We start from the raw sequence: 16,659 nt of genomic DNA, 5'->3' as shown, positions 1-16,659 counted from the left end.
TACCAGGTCCTCTGGGCTGGCCTTTGTTAATCAGTGGGGTCGGTTTGTCAGCCCTACAAAGGAGAAAAGCAGACTTACTCACGGATACCTGAGGTTACCTGCCCAGCCTCATTCCCTTCACAAGGACGCACCTGTGTTGAAGCTCAACACCTGAGCTGACTTCACTGTCGGTCATTCAATTATTATTGTTATTTTGTAAAATAAAAAGCCTAGGGAAAGTGCCAGACCCAAGGTTCCTCATCCCAAAACCAGGGCTCTTCCGAAACCTCTGTCCACACAGGCCTGGGGCTAGAAGCTGGGTACCAGCCATTGGTGCAGCCCCTTCCCTGCTCAGGCCTTGTCTCTCCATGTGAGAGGAGGAGCCAGATCTCAATCTCAGGCCCAGGACCTGCCAAGCACCTCGGTCAGCGTCGCCACACCCCCTGCTCCGCGTTCTGCCCACGTGGCTGACCACAGCTCAGGCCCTCGGTGAGCTCGGGGTCCAGCTCACCCAGAGCTGTGAAGTGAAAACACAAATTGGGGCATGGCAGATGGGGTCCTCCGCACAGATCTTCCACTGGCAGACCTGGGTAAATGGGTTGCTGAGAACTGGCATTTCCATCTGTAGGTGTGACACCAGATGTCAGTCCTCAAAACAAGGACAGGAGGCAAAGGTCTGTGGGGGGCTAAAAGAAGAGGCCTCCTTTCAGCAGCAGGGGTCTAAGTGGGCCTAGGGTGGAGCCACACACGGGAGGTGGGCGGGACGGGCTGGAGCAGCAGGAGAGGCCGGGAGAAGCCAGGGACTGCATTCTCTCCCCCACACGCTCATTTCCGTCAGAGGCTTCCTCTGCTGCCCAGAATGGACCCACCAAGAGCAGTGGTGTCTGCGTCTCAGAATGCAGGTGGAGGAAATGCAACACTGGTTTTGTTATTACTTTCAAAGAAGCAAAGGGCCCACCCACCTGACAGCCTCATCTGTTATCTGCACCGGCTCTCGAGGTAAGTGTCTAGCAGACCCATCCGGCTGCCCCTCGCCGGTAGCCACTCAGCTACACAGGCTCATGGGAGTGTGTGTCGGGAGAGCAGATATTTTCTTTAAAGGACCAGACAGGGGGCTGGGATTGTAGCTCAGTGGTAGAGCGTACGCCTTGCACCTGTGAGGCACTGGGTTCCATCCTCAGCACCACATAAAAATAAAGGTATTGTGTCCATCTACAACTAAAAAAATTTAAAAAAAGGATCAGACAGTAAATTTTTTAGTCTTTGTGGGTCATGAAGTCTCAACTATTTGACTATCATTGAAATCCTGATTTTCAAATAATCGGCGGGGTGAGGATGCTTCTTTTACAAGAGGACACACGTGCATCACTTTGACAGCAGAGCTCCACTGGCAGCCAAGGGACCTCATGCACTGGAACCTGTCTTGGACCCTCTGACTGCACCTGCTCTATCTGCCCTGCAACGTCCCTTCCAACCACAGTAAAACCAGGAAGACCGGGCTACAGAGGACACCCATCCCGCAACCTCTAGCTGGGACTCTGCAGGAGCCAGGAGAGCAGCTGGAAAGAACCACAAGTCGTCACCCGACAGAAACCACTGTCCTCGGTACTCCCTGGTGGGTGCTGGGAGCTAACTGTTCCTTGTCTGGAACTTTAAGACAGGATTTGAGCTCTTAAAAGCAGAGCAGCTTGGAGACAGCAGACCAGAGGCCATTACAAGGAAGGAGAAAGGAAGTGACACTGGAATAGGAGCACAGCCAGTGGCCATTTGGTTAAGGCAAAAACAATAATTGGGAACTTGAAAGCATAATCGTGACAGTGTCATTAAGTAACTGTTTATAAATCGTACTGCTGTTTAGGAATAGGAAGGCAGGGCCAGACATGGTGGCACATGACTGTCATCCCAGGAACTCAGGAAGGGAGGCCAAGGCAGAAGGACCCCAAGTTGCTTCAGCAACTCAGCAAGGCCCTAAGCAACTTAGTGAGACCCTGTCTCAAAATAAAAAAATAAAAAAGATGGGGGATGTGGTTCAGTGATTGTCCCTGGGTTCAATCTCTAGTACAGAATAAAACAAAAACATAAACAAAAAATCCCCAAAGCACAGGAAGGCAGGGATATGTACATTATATTTTAGTAAGGTGATCTGCACTTTAAAAGTTCTGAAAGTGGGTTTAAAACAGCAGCCTAGGGCTGGGGTTTTGGCTGAGTGGTAGAGCACTTGCCTAGCACGTGTGAAGCCCTGGGTTTGATCCTCAGCACCACATAAAAATAAATAAAATAAAGGTATTCTGTCCAACTGCAACTAAAAAATAAATATTAAAAAAAAATAGCAACCTGGAGGTCTGGGGTGTAGCTCATTGATAGAGTGCAGGCTCTGGGTTCCATTCCCAGCACCATCCCACCACCACCCACTGCAATACGTCTATTTCCACGTCCTCCCAAGGAAAAGGACTGAAAACAAAAATTCAAACCAAAAGAACAAAGAGCTGAAGGAGAAACACAATTTTGGAAGCTGGAACTGGCGGGGTGAATGTATCCACCAGCTGGTGTGAGGAGGATGAGCCTATGCCACCACCAGGAAAGGCCGGGAGCGTACCCGCGTGTCCTGTGGGCCCGGTGAGGCCCAGGACCTCAGGAAGGGGAGACAGAGAGGCAATAACAGAAGGATTTGCCAGACTCCCTCGGAGGAGGCTCTGAGTCCTGGACTCCCACCCCACCCCAAAGAGTCCCCCTGCCCATTCCACCTACAGAAGGAGAAGCTGCTTCTGCAGAGGGCAAAGCAGAGGCCCTGGACAGGACACTAAGTGCAACTATTGGTATCCCACAGAAGAGGGACCAGGTACAAGCTTGACTTTATCTCCTTACTCAACTCCCAGAAAATTTATACCCTCCCAGCAAGAGGCCAGGGAACCCAAGTTGTCCAAGAAAAAAGGCCCAAATTCTGAGTTTCCCAGCAGCCCACCAGACCACTCCTCAGGGAAACCTGTGTAGCAGCCTGTGTACCAGCTGGGGTCTGGTCAGTTCTTGAAGTACTGACTGGGGATTGAGTCCAGGGGGTTCTACCACACAGAGACACACCCAGCCATTTTATTTTTTGCTAAGTTTCCCAGGCTGGCCTCAAACTTCTAATCCTCCTGCCTCGGCCTCCCAACTAGCAAGGATGACCACATCCAACTGCCAGTTGTTGGGTTTTGTTTTAAATATTTTTGGTAGTTGTAGATGGAAAGAATGCCTTTATTTTATTTGCTAAGGATTAAACCCAGTACCTTACACATGCTAGGAAGACACTGCCATTGAGCTATAGCACTGGTCCTCTAGTTGTTTTTTGTGTGCAGCAGAAACAGACGGCACAGAGAACTGCTCATTGGAACAGTCTCTGTCGTGCAGAGGCCAAAACGATGTGGAAGAAACACTACACAGAAAAGCACCAATGAAAACACACACTTAACACTCCAAAACATTAAATCATTAATATTCTCAGAGAGAGAAAGTGATCCCTTGTGAAACAAGAACAGGGTGCCATAAAAAAGTTTAACTTGAGAAGGAGAGCAGACAGGGAGAACCCAGGAGAAAAACTGAAGACAAAACTTAGAAAACCCCTCAGAAGATAAGATAAGCAAGCAAACAAAGCAGGAAGGGAAAAGAGGCGCCCAGAGGGCCATCTGATGAGGGCAATCCCTTCCCTCTCCTCAGTGCAGAGCCAGGCCAGGGGCTGCTCTTCAGCCTGGCTTCTGGGCAGTGGGGCCCTGTGACCGGCTCTGGTGGACAGGTGTGCACAGCTCGCGTATCCCCCCACCTGTCCCAGAAGCACCTCTAGGCCCCAGGGGTAATAAGGGTGGAGTCAGAAGATGGAGGGCTCTGGGTCTACTCTTGGGTCTGGGATAGATGAGAAAAGAGTTTAACCGCCTCAGGTCCACCCCTGAGATTGGGGGAGCTGTCAGAACAGTTATGTTACTCAATCAAAAGAGGAAAGATGATACCTTTAGAGGAAAGCTGAGTAAATCTGATGTCCAAAGAGAATTACAACAGACAACAGAAAAAAATAGAAACAGTCGTTTAAACACACACACACACACACACACACACACACACAGTGAAATTTCACAGAATTGGAGGGCGCCATTCCAGCTAGAATGGCATCTGATGGGATGCCCATCCGTGCAGCAGTCTGGTGGCACAGACCTCACACTGGAGCCAAAGAACAAGCAGGAGGGGGCAGCCTGCAGAGGGGGACAGGCCGGCCTAAGGGGAACGCAGAGGGCTCACCCCCGGAGGGCTGCCTGATGGGAGTGGTGAGGGACGGTGGCTGTGGGGCCAGAGGCTGCGCCTTCAGTGGGGTTCCCGGAACAGGACTGACCCAAGCACAGAAAGGGGCTTGAGCAAAGGGGAGGGGTGGAGGCAGTGATGGGAGCTGTTCCATAAAGGGACACCAGTCACCCGAGGAGGCATGGAACAGGGTTCTCATCTTCAGAAAAGGGAGCAACAAGAACGGAAAAGTAGAAAATTAGAACTGCCCCCGAAGTCGAGGGCCCTGTGGACTCTGTCCAGTTATCTGGTGCCACGCCACACCCTGGCCCTCACTGTCTCTGGGCTCTGTCACTGCTGGACTTAGTGACAGCAATGCCGGCCAGTGTCCAGGCCCAGACCCCCTGCTATGAGGAAGCCCACAGCAGCTGGGAGGCTGGGCACGGAGGTGTTCTGGTCGACGGCCCCCGCTGAGGTCCATCGGACAACAGGCCTCAGCTGCCCAGACCTGTGAAGGAGGCCTCCCGGCCAGTCCTCCGACACGTCAATCCTAACTGACCCTAACCTCGGGGAGTCTTCAGCTGAGGTCACACAGGCTGTGGAACCAGGCAAGCCAGACACTGTGTCAAACAGATTCCCAGCAACGAGAGAAGAATAAAACGGTGTGTCTCGCTTCAGTCAGTTCTGGTGTGGTTTGTCACCAGAACAAGTGAAACTGGAGGTATCACTGTGACCCCACAGATTCACTATAGGAAGGCACAAAATGCACGCGCATATGTGTGCTTATGCATGTACATTTAGCAGCGTACACGTGTGTGCACTTCCTGATTCAGACCAAGACCATGACCCATCCCAGCAATGAGACTACCCATCACCGGGGCCCCGGCTTCTCAGCAGTGTTCCCCTTAAAGCCACCACAAACGCTCCCTCTGTAAAGACCCAGATAAGAGAGAGAAACTGGGCTCCTCGGCAGCACTCGGACACGAGGATTGTGGGTGAGGGTGGTGGGAGGTGGCTGAATATCCAGGCAATGTCCTGGTTTTGCTGGTTGCACTGTGTGTACCAAAGCAAATGTTTTTATTTGAAGACACGTGCCTCACACTGCTGAGGGTCCACATGTGCAAGATGACCCTTCTCGAGTGGACAACAGACAGAACGTAGAGAGCCTGTCTTGAGGACTTTACTCCAAAAAACCCCCGCGTCTGTACTAAATGAAGATCTAAACTCACTACGTGAATTTAAGATATACATTTGTAAGAATTTTCAGTTTAAAAAGTTTTTGAATTAATTGTGAGACCCTCAAGAGCTGATGGACCTCACACGCCTGGGCACCAGCAGCGGAGATTTCCAGCATGAGTAAGGGGCCCACTGCCACTTGGAAGCCCCCAGAACGCTGGACGCAGGCACAGCCAGTGTGACTAGGCTAGGAGGCCGGGAGGGGTGGCGTTACCCGGGAGCAGGCTTCTTCTGAGGCAGGCGGCTGGGAGGCTGGGGCGGCAGGGGCGGGGGCCTGCTCTGTGAGGCCCCAGGCTGGGGAGGCTTGCCGGACTGGCTCAAGGCTTCTAGCATGCTGGGCGTCTTGGCCACAGGAGGGGGTGGCGTGGGGGCCAGAGGGTCTGCAGAGAGAGAAGGGAGAGGAGACGTGTTAGCCCCCGCCCTATACCCACCTCCTCCCCAATGGCCTCAGCCAGGGTCCTCTTCCCTAGAGTCTCCAGGGGAACACACCTGCTGGTTTCCTCCTGCCTCTCAGGAAACTATGGAGGGAGGGAGAGGGTCCTAGTCAAGCACCCAAGAAGCTCGAGCATGATCGAAACTCTTCAGCTGGCCTGTTTCCTCTGCTAGACCCGGTGGGGAAGCCAGTACCTTGTCCTGCCCCTGACTCTGAACAGGCAGCAGGAGGCTGGCTGGGGCCGGGTCCAGGCCTGGCCTCTGCCCTGGGAGATGGTTCTGCTCAGGCCAGGACTCTCTTAGCCAGAGCAGGCCCACCCCCGGAAGGAAGGAGGCCCCACCCATTTACCAGGCAGCTGAGCAGGGACAAGTCTGAGGACAGATGGTGAGGAGCCACTTGGTACAGGTCCCGGTGTGTGAGGTGGGCAGGGCAAAGGCTCCATGATCAGCCGACTTCACACCCGGAGGCTGGGGCTTGAGGAAGCCGAGTGCTTCGGCTCAGGGGCAGAGCAGGTAAGAGAGGGAAGTGGATCCTCAGCCCAGCCTGCCTCCACCTGTTCTCCTGACAAAGCACCAGGTCACTGTCACAGGTGGTGGCCTGCCTCCGGGTGGGAGCTCACACATAAGGCACAGGACAAGCCAGCAGGAATGAGGCCACTGGCGACCAGGTGGGGTGAGGCCACGAAGCCACCCAGTGGGTAGTCCTTTTGTGCCCCTTTCCCTTGTTCCCTTTTTCCGTTTTAAAGGAAAAGCAGAAAGGCAGACTTGGGGAGCCCATGGGTCAGCCTGAGAGGCAAGAGAGGAGGAAAGAGGGCTCTGGCCTCTTGGGAGCCTCTGGCTGTGCAGCCAGGTGGTGGGTGCCTCAGCAGGTTGATGTTAATTTTAGTTTTTTCTTCTTCCTGTGACACTGGAGATTGGATCCAGGGTGCTCAACCACTGAGCTACACCCCAGCCCTTTCATTTGTTTTTTTCAGCGTCTCACCAAGTTGCCCAAGATGGCCTTGAACTTGTGATCCTCCTGCCTCAGCCTCTCGAGTCACTGGGATTACAGGCATGTGCCACTGCACCCAACTAATTTAGCTATTTTAAGAAAGCCACAAGCATGTCAGTCTAGGAATACTCCCAGTGCTCTGGAAGCCCTGAAACCTAGAGATGCTGTGTGCCCCTCCGCCAGAGCCCAGGAGAGCAGGAGGCAGAGAGGGCAGGGCCCAGGGCTCCCGTCACTGACCCGGGGAGATACGTTCAATTCTGCACACGGGAGAAAGACCTTCCCGCTGCTTCTCCCCACAAGGCTTTGGGTACTTTCAACCACACACTGGTATTCGAAAAAACCCCATGCCAGGTTATGATCAAAATGACGGTCCCCAAATATTGAAAATCACCAACTGGCTGAAGGAAATGAGAACTCTGGGGTGGTGTGCAGAGGACCAGAAGCTGGTCTAGTGAATGCTTTGCAAGGCAGAGGAGAGTGACCGGGCCATCGAGGCGTGCTGGGGCTAGGGCCAGTTCGGTCTGCCTGCAGGTGTGCGGCCCCAGAGCTATCTCCCCAGGTGGCTGCCAACAGCACCCCCTGCCTTCCAGACCTATGAGGCCCACTGGCAAGAAGGAGAAAGGAAAAAAAACGTACTGGTAGATGTCACTCGAAGAGGGGGCAGCGGTGGGTGGACAGCTGGCGGATCTGACGAAGATCGCTGCCTGCTTACACCATCCACACCTACAGAGTTTGTCTTCCACAGGGTGTTAGCTGAGGAGGCTGCCTGAACTAAACCCACGCACACGCACACACATGTGCACACACACACAGAACAAAAACAGAAACAAAACACTGCGTTATTGATCCTCTCACTTATCAAATGGTCACTCTGACCTTTCTAGAATGGCAAGTAGAACCCGAAACTTTACTCTCATCTTTGCTATCTGGAAGACAGATACCAATGGACGCTGAACCAAACATGGTCCGGAGAACATTCCTGGCTGGCTTTCTCAATCTGATGGTGAAATGTAAAAATTGTTAACTAAAAATATATCACAATGTTCTGTTTGAGGACCATGGAACTTCTCATCCCCGCCCTTCCATTGTATCTTGCAAGCCATGGGAGTCACCCAAGCCATGCAGACAGCACCCTGTTCCCAGCCTGTACCAGTGGGGCAGGGTGCAGGTCAGCCACAGGAGGATCTTTTCCTGACTTCCTGTAAACTCTCTGGCTACAGATTGGCACACAGAACCCAGAAGGTCCAGGTAACCCCCAAAGAGGTGGCACTTCCCTGGTCACATCATTCTCCTGTCATCTACTCAAGTGCATAGGTGTAACCCAGTGTCTCTGGCTGTGTACAGCCCGGGGGGGGGGGGGGGGGGGGGTTGGCGGTGAAACAGGCCACACCCTCTCAGGAGGCCCAGGGTCTGTAGGAGCCTTCAACGCCCTTCCTGTAGCAGGGTCGGCCACAGTGCAAGACCGCCCACACCTAAGGAAGCTGTGAGCTTCCTTTAGACCAAGTGTGAACAAAATGAGAAGAGGGGAGACGCAGGTGAGGGGTATAATCTATTGCACCTGAAGAAAGAATGAAGCTGAAGATGAGAATGGAAAGAAAAAGAAAAATCTGATTCCAGGAAACCTGGAAATGCAGAAGAGCTTCACTACTCTTCCACCACCCGACAGGGCAGGACGGAGTCTCTCCTCCCGACACCCAGAGCCAGCCAGTAAAAGCCTCCAGTGGGAATAAAAATGCCCAAATGCTTTGGGTCTGAGCCTTTCAGAATAGACACGCCTCTCCAGATGTGGGAACAGGGGGGACGGGGCACTGAGATGGCCTCGGCCAGCCCTGGAGGGCGATGGGCAGGTGCTCTGTGACTGAGCAGGCCACTGCACTCCTTGCTCAGAGTTGGATCAGGCCCAGCGCGTGCTGTCTGGTAGCAAAGCACATGGCTGCCGAGGGGCGGAAAGCAGGCTGGCTCCTGGGTCTGGGGTGCAGGGATGCAACTGCTGCTGAGGGCTGTGACTCAGTGGCCCCTGAGACAGGTCGATCATCATTCCCCTGGGCCCCTGAATGCTGGGTCAGGGCTGTGTGGGAGGATCCTTGCGATACCCAGGACAGTGGGGAAAGATGGGGTGCAGCCACACTGCCAGTGTCATGCAATGTGAGGGCACATGGCTATGGGCCCACCTGAACCACCCCACACTTCCCTCCCCACCAGCTCTAGGGAGGCCCTTGGGCTCTCCAGGCTCAGCAGCAAAGACTGAGCAGCCCTCCTTGCCCCAGGAAGCCCCGAAAGGCCACAGCCCATGGTGTCGGGTGCAGTCTGGGGTAAGCTGGTCACTTGGTAGGCCCGCCCTCAAGAAGCACAGTGCCAGCTGTTCCTCACTCTTAGATAAACTACTTGAGGATTTCAGTTTCCATATTTGTAAACACAAAAAATCTCACCTGTTAAGTCTCCTTGGCTGAGACAGAGCAGCTGAGGTTAAGTCGAGTGAGCTTTTCACACTGACAGCACTGGGGGAGATGATTCTGTATTTTTTTTTTGGTGGTGGTGGTGAGATACTGAGAACTGAACTCAGGGACCCTCAACCATGGAGCCATGTCCTCGGCCCTATTTTGTATTTTATTTAGAGCCAGGGTCTTACTGAGTTGCTTAGTGCCTTGCTTTTGCTGAGGCTGGCTTTGAACTCACGATCCTCCTGCCTCAGCCTACTGAGCTGCTGGGATTACAGGCATTCACCACCGCACCCAGCATGATTCTGTATTTTTACAATTAGGCTGAACATTGTTCCCCAACTAGTATCTTTCTCCTTCATTCCATGAAAATCATGGTGATAAGAAGTAATCACTGGTGCTACAGGCTGGCCCTGATGCCGACAGAGGAGAAATAAGAAAGGAAAGAAAGAATAGAGGCCAGGAAGGGCAGTATGTGGGTAAGGGTTGCAGACAGCATCCCCTAGCCCACTCCAGGCCTGCCTGGGGCAGCCCCACATCACCCAGACCACATAGGAGCCATGTCTCTGCCCAGAGTAAGAAGCCAATCAAAGATCTCTACCACCATTTGGCATTCTAAAAAAAGAAAAAAAAAAGGTAGAATTTCTTTAGGAGGCAAACAGAAAATAACTATAAAATATGTGCCCAATGTCACCTAGTTGGGGGCAAAGCAGGTGCAAATTTCTCAACCCCCCTCCCCCCCAAACCAAACCCTCAATGTATCTGCAGGGGACCAAGAAGTTTCATACCCTTGATGACATTTCGAGGTGGGAGTGGGGGGGCACTGGTGGTGGTGGGGGCTGCCGGCTGGGATGGGGGTGGGCTGCTGCTCAGGATGGCTCCATAGGTCTCGTTCTGCACGATGCTGGGCATGAACCCCCTCTGCTTGTCCTTGGTGAGGTTGGCAGCATCTCTGGCCAAAGACGTGGCATTAGGCTGAAGCTGGCTGGATCCCAGCTGGTAGAAACTGACAGGACGGTCCTCCCGCCGGTTGGGACTGGGCTGTAAAGCAATGTCAGAGCAGAGGTGTGAGGTGGAGATGGGGACCTCTGGCTGATGATGGCAATGCTGCTGTGAAATCCACACTTGCACCCCTTTTACTTGGCCTGGGACTCTCACCTGTGGCGGGAGAGCTGCAGTGGTTTAAAAAACCACTCTGGTGTCTTGTAATCGAAACACCCATGTACACCACTATCCCCCTGCCCCCAAAACCATGGCTCACAAGTTACGATTCTCCATTCTGTGAAGGCAGCCATTTCACTTTACTGGCTAGAGTTATCTCTAACTAGCTCTTCCTGGCTCCCGGGTTCCCCTTTCCAAACACACTACCTTATGTTTTAGAACAACACGGATGACTCTGGCCACCTAGCTGCAATCACACCGACAGCTCTACGGCTGATCACCCCAGATCAATGTGTTCTCCCACATTCACAGGAACTCCTGAGATGCCTCCAACTCAGGGGTCAGCCAGCCTTGGCCTGTGGGCTGCCCTGTTTTAATAAATAAATTTTTATGAAAAGATAGCTGTGTCCTATCACTTACATACTGTCTATGCCTGCTTTTGAACCACCCTGGCAAAGCTGAGTAGTGGCAATAAAAACGGACATTTCTGACCAAGGAGCCTCAAGTATTTACTGTCTGGCTCGCTAAGAGTTTATCCATTCCTACTCTCCCCGTGCTTTACTGCAAACCTATGTATCCAATCACGACTCACAAGCTTAGGTGCCACTTGCACTTCAAATGTCAGCCTTAGAATAGTAGCTATGATCGTGAGCAAATCACTTAACCTTGCCACCCTCACCCCTATCTGTTAATGGGTACGACTTCCACTGTTTCTCCAGCACAGTCCCAGGAGCATGGCCGGCTCTCGGCATCAGCTGCCGGCTCCGTCTCACAGGACTGTCCACCCACACCAGGCTCTGGTCAAGCCGGGCTCAGGGTGCAGAATGTGGTGGCCAGTGGCTCTTTCCACAGATTTCTACATTCCAACAGGGCCCACAGATGAGGGGACAAAACACCTGCCACTCTCTGCTGAAAAGAAAGGCAGTGGGTGGCAGAGTCTGGGTTTCAGGACGCCAGGCCCAAGCCTTGCTGCTGCTCTCCTGGGCACCAGCCTGCTCTACCGCTGCTCCCAGGATGGAGAGGTGCTGCAGACTCCTCACAGCAGAGGCTTCCAGTTTGTTTGTTTGTTTGTTTTAAAGGCAGGTAAGCATGAAGTTAGCTCTTCTTGCTTTGATGCTGTTTTGTATTAACTCAGTGAAGAAATTTCTTATTCTGTATTCTAAGGAATGGTCAGCACAGGTGGAATGCTGCATGAGCCAGGGTTTCAGAAATGCTGTCCATCTCCCTCTCACCGGTGTCAATCCTCTGTCCATCTAGTAAATCCTCAATGTACTTCAGAACACGAAAGTCACACAGTGAAACAGGAAAGTGTGCTCACCATGCCATTTCCCCTCATTTTAACCCGGAACCCTTCCCAGGGCTGCTGGCCACTGGGGGAGCTGCGAGAGTGGGTTTTGCAGCAAGGCTCCTCGAGCCTGACTCTCAGATGAGACCTGGGTGAAGGTGGCAGCCATCCTGGGCCACCCACACGTGCCAGGCAGTGTGTGCTGAGAACAGAGATGGACCAGCAGCAAGAGCCCTCCTTCTGGTTCCAAGGCCATCTGGAAATGCATACTTTACCTTGGCCAAGCAACCTCTCTTGAGGTTTCAATGTCCCCAGCCCAAAAGGAAAGGGTTAGACTCAGGGAGATGCAATGGCTGTGGAATGATTTCATTTGAAGATTTTGAGATCAGCCAGGCAAACATGCCCAGCCAGGTGACCGTGATGACCTGGGACAGAGGAGACCTGGCTCTTCCACCCGGGCTCCACAGTAAGTAGCTTCCTCTGCAGCCCCAGAAGCAGAGACAAGGAGCTGCCTACGACTGCAGAGTTGGCCTCTCTCTCCAGTGGAGTGCAGAGGAGCTGGGAGGCAGCGGAGGTGGTGGAAGAGATAAACCCAAAACCTACTGGGGGTCTGGACACTGAGAGCAGCTGCATTCCCTCTCTATGGAAAGCCTTCTTCCCGGGCTCCAGGCAGGGCCCACTGTGGGCTCTGTGCACAGGTGGCGACCCACACAGACCTGCAGCTTCTCATCCACGTCATCGTCACTCTCGTCCAGGTCTTCATGGAGTAGCCGCCACTCATACTCCACATGGACATGAGAGTTAAACCTTCCAGATAGCGCCTGCGTCAGCTGGGAAGTACAAAGGACAGTCAGCACTGCTGCCAACACCCTGGGCACAGAGGCAGGGATCTGCAGGCTGTTTAGACAGACAGCAGACAGGCAGCCCAGGAGGAAGGGAGCCTGCACTCCATCCAGAGCAAGCTCCTTCCAGCCCCTGGGTGCAGTTAATCCCCCTCTACCTGATTGACAGGATAACCTTCACACTCAATCCTGGCAGCACCAGCGAGTGCTTATATACTGTGAAGTACTGTACATGGGCAAGGGATGTTTGGAACCTAAAGGATCAGCCTGCAGGTATCAACACTACATATGTGAGCAAATTCAACCCTACTAGGAGAAGGACTGCGTTCACTGGTAACCCAGCTTCTCGACTAGAATGAGCATGAAGCCCTGAATGAATGATCGGAACGACTATTTCCCCAGTTCTCTCAAGGTAGACAGCTAATTCCATTCTAGGTGCAGAGAAGCTAATTTATCACGCAGTGGTATTTAGGGCAGCAGGGCTTACTGCTCTGCAGAGCCAGACAGAAGCAATATGACCTTGTGTCTGCTTCCTCCTCCATGACAGCAGAAACTCTGTCATAGAGTAGTTCAAAAATTGCACGAGATGCGGATCTGAAGTGTCTAGAACAGAAACTGTCACTTAGCCCCCTCCTGTAGCATTTGTTATCAAAAGTTCCGTTGGTCAAGCACTGAATATCTATGTGCCGAGTGCTTTATAGATTCAACAGTAACTCTCACCATAACCTTGCAAAGGGGTATAACTGACTTCACATATAAGGTGGCAGCTGAGCGCCTGGGGGTCTTTCCCAAGTCACAGTGGCACAGTCCTACCACGGCCCTACTCTGCTGTCCCCAATGGTTCCTTCCTTCCTTCACACCCCCTACTTCAAGAACAGGAAAGGAAGGTGGTTCAGGGCAGGCCACACGATGTGGGGTTGAGGAACAAAGTAAGAAAGCCAGCTCAGAGCACTGCAAAGCAGGAGGCCTGAGGCACGCAGCGCAGCCGCCCTGCCGGGGACAGCTGTTGCCAACAGGTCCACACAACGGACACCCCGGAGTCTGTCCACTGCTCTGCTGTAACTCCCTAGCACTCTCTCCAGGTTGGGCTGATTCTTAGCATGTCCCTCCCAGGACAGAGATCCACTCTGCGACAAGTGCCAGGGCAGGACAAGCCCTCCCCTCGCTGTCCCCCGCCGTGCCCCACCCATCTGCTGGGGGCACTCACCAGCTCCTCGCAGTGTTCGTGCTTGAGGCGCTTGGCGATGTCCAGCGGGGTCTCTCCTGCCTCGTTTGCTAAAAGCAAGGAAAGGAAGCGTCATGACAAACCCAGTAGGATCTGCCAGCGATGGGGCAGTTGACCAAAGATACCATGGGGCAGCACTACATTAACTGGGGCACAAGTCCTGAAATCCAGTTAGCCTGACTGTCGGGGGCTGGTGGATAACCAAAAAGAAAGTAACAGCAGAGAAGCCGAGATTGCAAAAGTCAAGGTTTGAGCCGAGAGAAACTGTTGACGTGCAACTGATTACAATCGATATCCAAACAACAGCCATCAAATGCAGCAGCACATCAATTCCAAACCCAGGGCACTGCTACCTGTCCCATGTGCTGAACGTAAGGTACCTTCAAACAGCTTATCCCTTGCTTCTTCCAAGTAAATGTACCAACAAGACTTGGTTGACTTTTAAAGAAGCAGCATGGCTCCCGGCGGCGGGCTGCCCTTGTGGCGAGCACGCGAGGCTCACCTATCTCGATGGAGGCCTTCCCGCGCAGGAGCAGCTTGAGGCACTCGGCGCTGTCCGTCAGGCAGCAGTAGTGCAGGGCCGTGCTGCCTTTGCCTGTCTGTTTGTCCAGGTTCCCGCTGCCGAGAACAGAGTCGGAGGAGACAGAAGGATTACTGGGGGTGCAGATGGCTCAGCAGGGACACAGGGCATGTGACGAGAGGCGGACGGAATCAGACTCATGAGTAACCAGTTTCTCCATCTTGTCCCCATGAGAATACTAGAAAGTACGGGAGCAGGGGGGTTGTCAGCCCCAAGACCCACAGGCCAGGTGCCTGTATACTCCAGGTGCCTGTGTGGATGAGGCAGCCGTGGCCCAGGACATCATGGAGAGAACCCATGATGGCAGAGGCCAGGCAAGGGGCAGCTGTGCTGCTGCCGGGCTTGGGGAGTGGGCAGCGTAGCTATGGGCAAGCCTGAAGCTCCGGCCTCTTCCCTCTTCACCTGTGCTGCCCACCGCCCAGCCTGCACAAATGTCCATCCTGTCCGTCTGCAGCATGGGCCAGATGAGCTGTTCCACCCTATCATTTGATACTCCTGCCAGGGAAGGGAAAAGCTCTCCAGGATAGGGTTCCCTGCTCCTGCGACCCTGGAACTGCCCTCTGAGTGCAGTTAGGGGCTGCTTCAGAAGACGCTCTTCTGATACAAATGAGACCAGGTCATCCAAACAGGGGCACGTGCTCCACAGGCATGGGACAAGCTGTTCCACACGTGGACACCACCATCATAAAGGCGGGCAAAGCCTTGGGCCCCTGGACAGACAAGTGGGGATGGATGTGACCTCAGGGGGTGGCACCAGTGCTCCTGCCAGGAGGAAACCAACTACTTTTCGATGTAAGACAGAGCACCTTCTCTCTTCTTTTCTTTTTTGTTTTTGGTGCTGGGGATGAAACCCAGGGCCTCATGCATGCTAGGCAAGTGTTCTACCACTGGGCTGCACCCTTGCCCAAGCCTCCTTTCCTCATCTATCCTCTACTGTTCTCTTCCCTCCATCCCAGAAGTAAAGAAACCAGGTTTCCCCTTCTTCCCCTGGAAAGTTTGTACAGGGAAAGGCATCATCCAGGACAGACGGACACCCATGGAGCCCCGCTCTGCTCCAGGTGCTGGGCTGGTGCCGAGGACAGGACATCTGGCTCCACCAGGAGTCTAGTGAACCAGGGCTCCTCAGGAATGGCCTGTGGGTGTTGGGGCTGACAACCCCCAGCTCCAATACTTTCTAGCTGCTTTCTTACTCCTCTGCCAGGAATCATAGGGAAAAGCAGAGGACAGAGAGTGCAAACCATTCCACTACTCTTGCATCATGGGATCTTCCATGCCACTTGGAGCAATTTTGGTGGCTTTTAACCAGCACCCTCCAGTACACACACCCCCTAAATCATGGTCAGGAAAAGGCCTTGAGGTCTGGACTCCAGTGCCAGGAAGGTGGCACATGGTGAAGCACATGCACAGAACAGCACACCAGGGCCTGGTCAACTATACCTGCACATCCCAAAGGCCATTTCCAGAGAAAGCACACAAGCCATTTCTCAGCCCAAGGCAAATACTCATGACCCAGTGTTCTGGTTCAAGACCTCCGCTGCCCTCTCCTCTCCCCTACTCGAGACGTCCTGTCTGGGACAAGGAGCCCCACCGGCAGGGCGAGGGGAGGAACCTGCCAGTGCACAGGATGCGGGGTGGGGTGCGCACCACTGCTCCAGGGCTCCCAGGTCAGCAGCCACACATCCCGGGGGCTGTGAGTCCCAGGCTGAGCCTGGGTTTGAATCTCCCCAGCACAGCCGTGCGACGCCCACACCTGGCATCTTCTCTGCCCCATGACTCATGCTCAGACCTGCACATGCGAGTACCTCTGCATCACAACTGAAGCAGCGAGGCCTTGATGCCGTCCTCAGGAAGCCCAGGGAGCAAAAACAAAAGCCCTCTCCTCGCCCTGCGCGAAGTTCAGACACCCACCTGTTCTGAACCAGAAAGTCCACGATGTGAAGAGAAGTCCGATCCACCGACCTGACGGCAAGGTGCAGGGCTGTCTCATCTGGCTCCTGGAAACCAAACGGAGACATTCTAGCCTTCCAGCGGCAGCCTTCAATATTGCGTCCAGCTCAGCGAAGTTGTGTATATCCCTTCCAAAAGTGTTCATCCTTTCTTTCAAAAAATCTTATCTCTAAGGTACGGAGTGCCCACTAATTTCCACGGCAAACTTTCCACCTCTCTACGAAGAGGAAGAGCAAGGGGGCACTCCACAGCCTGCTGGTGCCTCGGCTCACATCTACAGGAGCCTGTCAGTCACTAG

At 53.5% G+C, this 16,659-nt stretch overlaps 1 protein-coding gene across 4 annotated transcripts in view; it reads right to left on the bottom strand.

Annotated features, from left to right (window-relative positions):
- The window catches only part of Asap2 (ArfGAP with SH3 domain, ankyrin repeat and PH domain 2), a 154,584-nt gene that overhangs the window by 5,099 nt on the left and 132,826 nt on the right, over window positions 1-16,659 (bottom strand). For 2 of the 4 annotated variants that reach the window (XM_076834020.2, XM_076834026.2), the window contains exons 18-25: window positions 16,323-16,408; window positions 14,337-14,452; window positions 13,817-13,884; window positions 12,484-12,597; window positions 10,110-10,362; window positions 7,520-7,654; window positions 5,675-5,840; window positions 4-53 (exon numbers count right to left, since the gene is read on the bottom strand). In XM_076834020.2, coding sequence (XP_076690135.2) covers window positions 4-53; window positions 5,675-5,840; window positions 7,520-7,654; window positions 10,110-10,362; window positions 12,484-12,597; window positions 13,817-13,884; window positions 14,337-14,452; window positions 16,323-16,408 — 988 coding nt within the window. The remainder of the gene's footprint in view (window positions 1-3; window positions 54-5,674; window positions 5,841-7,519; window positions 7,655-10,109; window positions 10,363-12,483; window positions 12,598-13,816; window positions 13,885-14,336; window positions 14,453-16,322; window positions 16,409-16,659) is intronic. The other 2 variants (XM_076834022.2, XM_076834027.2) reach the window with 1 other exon arrangement.

Source organism: Callospermophilus lateralis, chromosome 14 (genome assembly GCF_048772815.1).
Source record: "Callospermophilus lateralis isolate mCalLat2 chromosome 14, mCalLat2.hap1, whole genome shotgun sequence".
NCBI classification, from domain to species: Eukaryota; Metazoa; Chordata; class Mammalia; order Rodentia; family Sciuridae; genus Callospermophilus; species Callospermophilus lateralis.
Note: the sequence above shows the minus strand (reverse complement) of the source record. Positions and strands in the feature narration are given on the sequence as shown.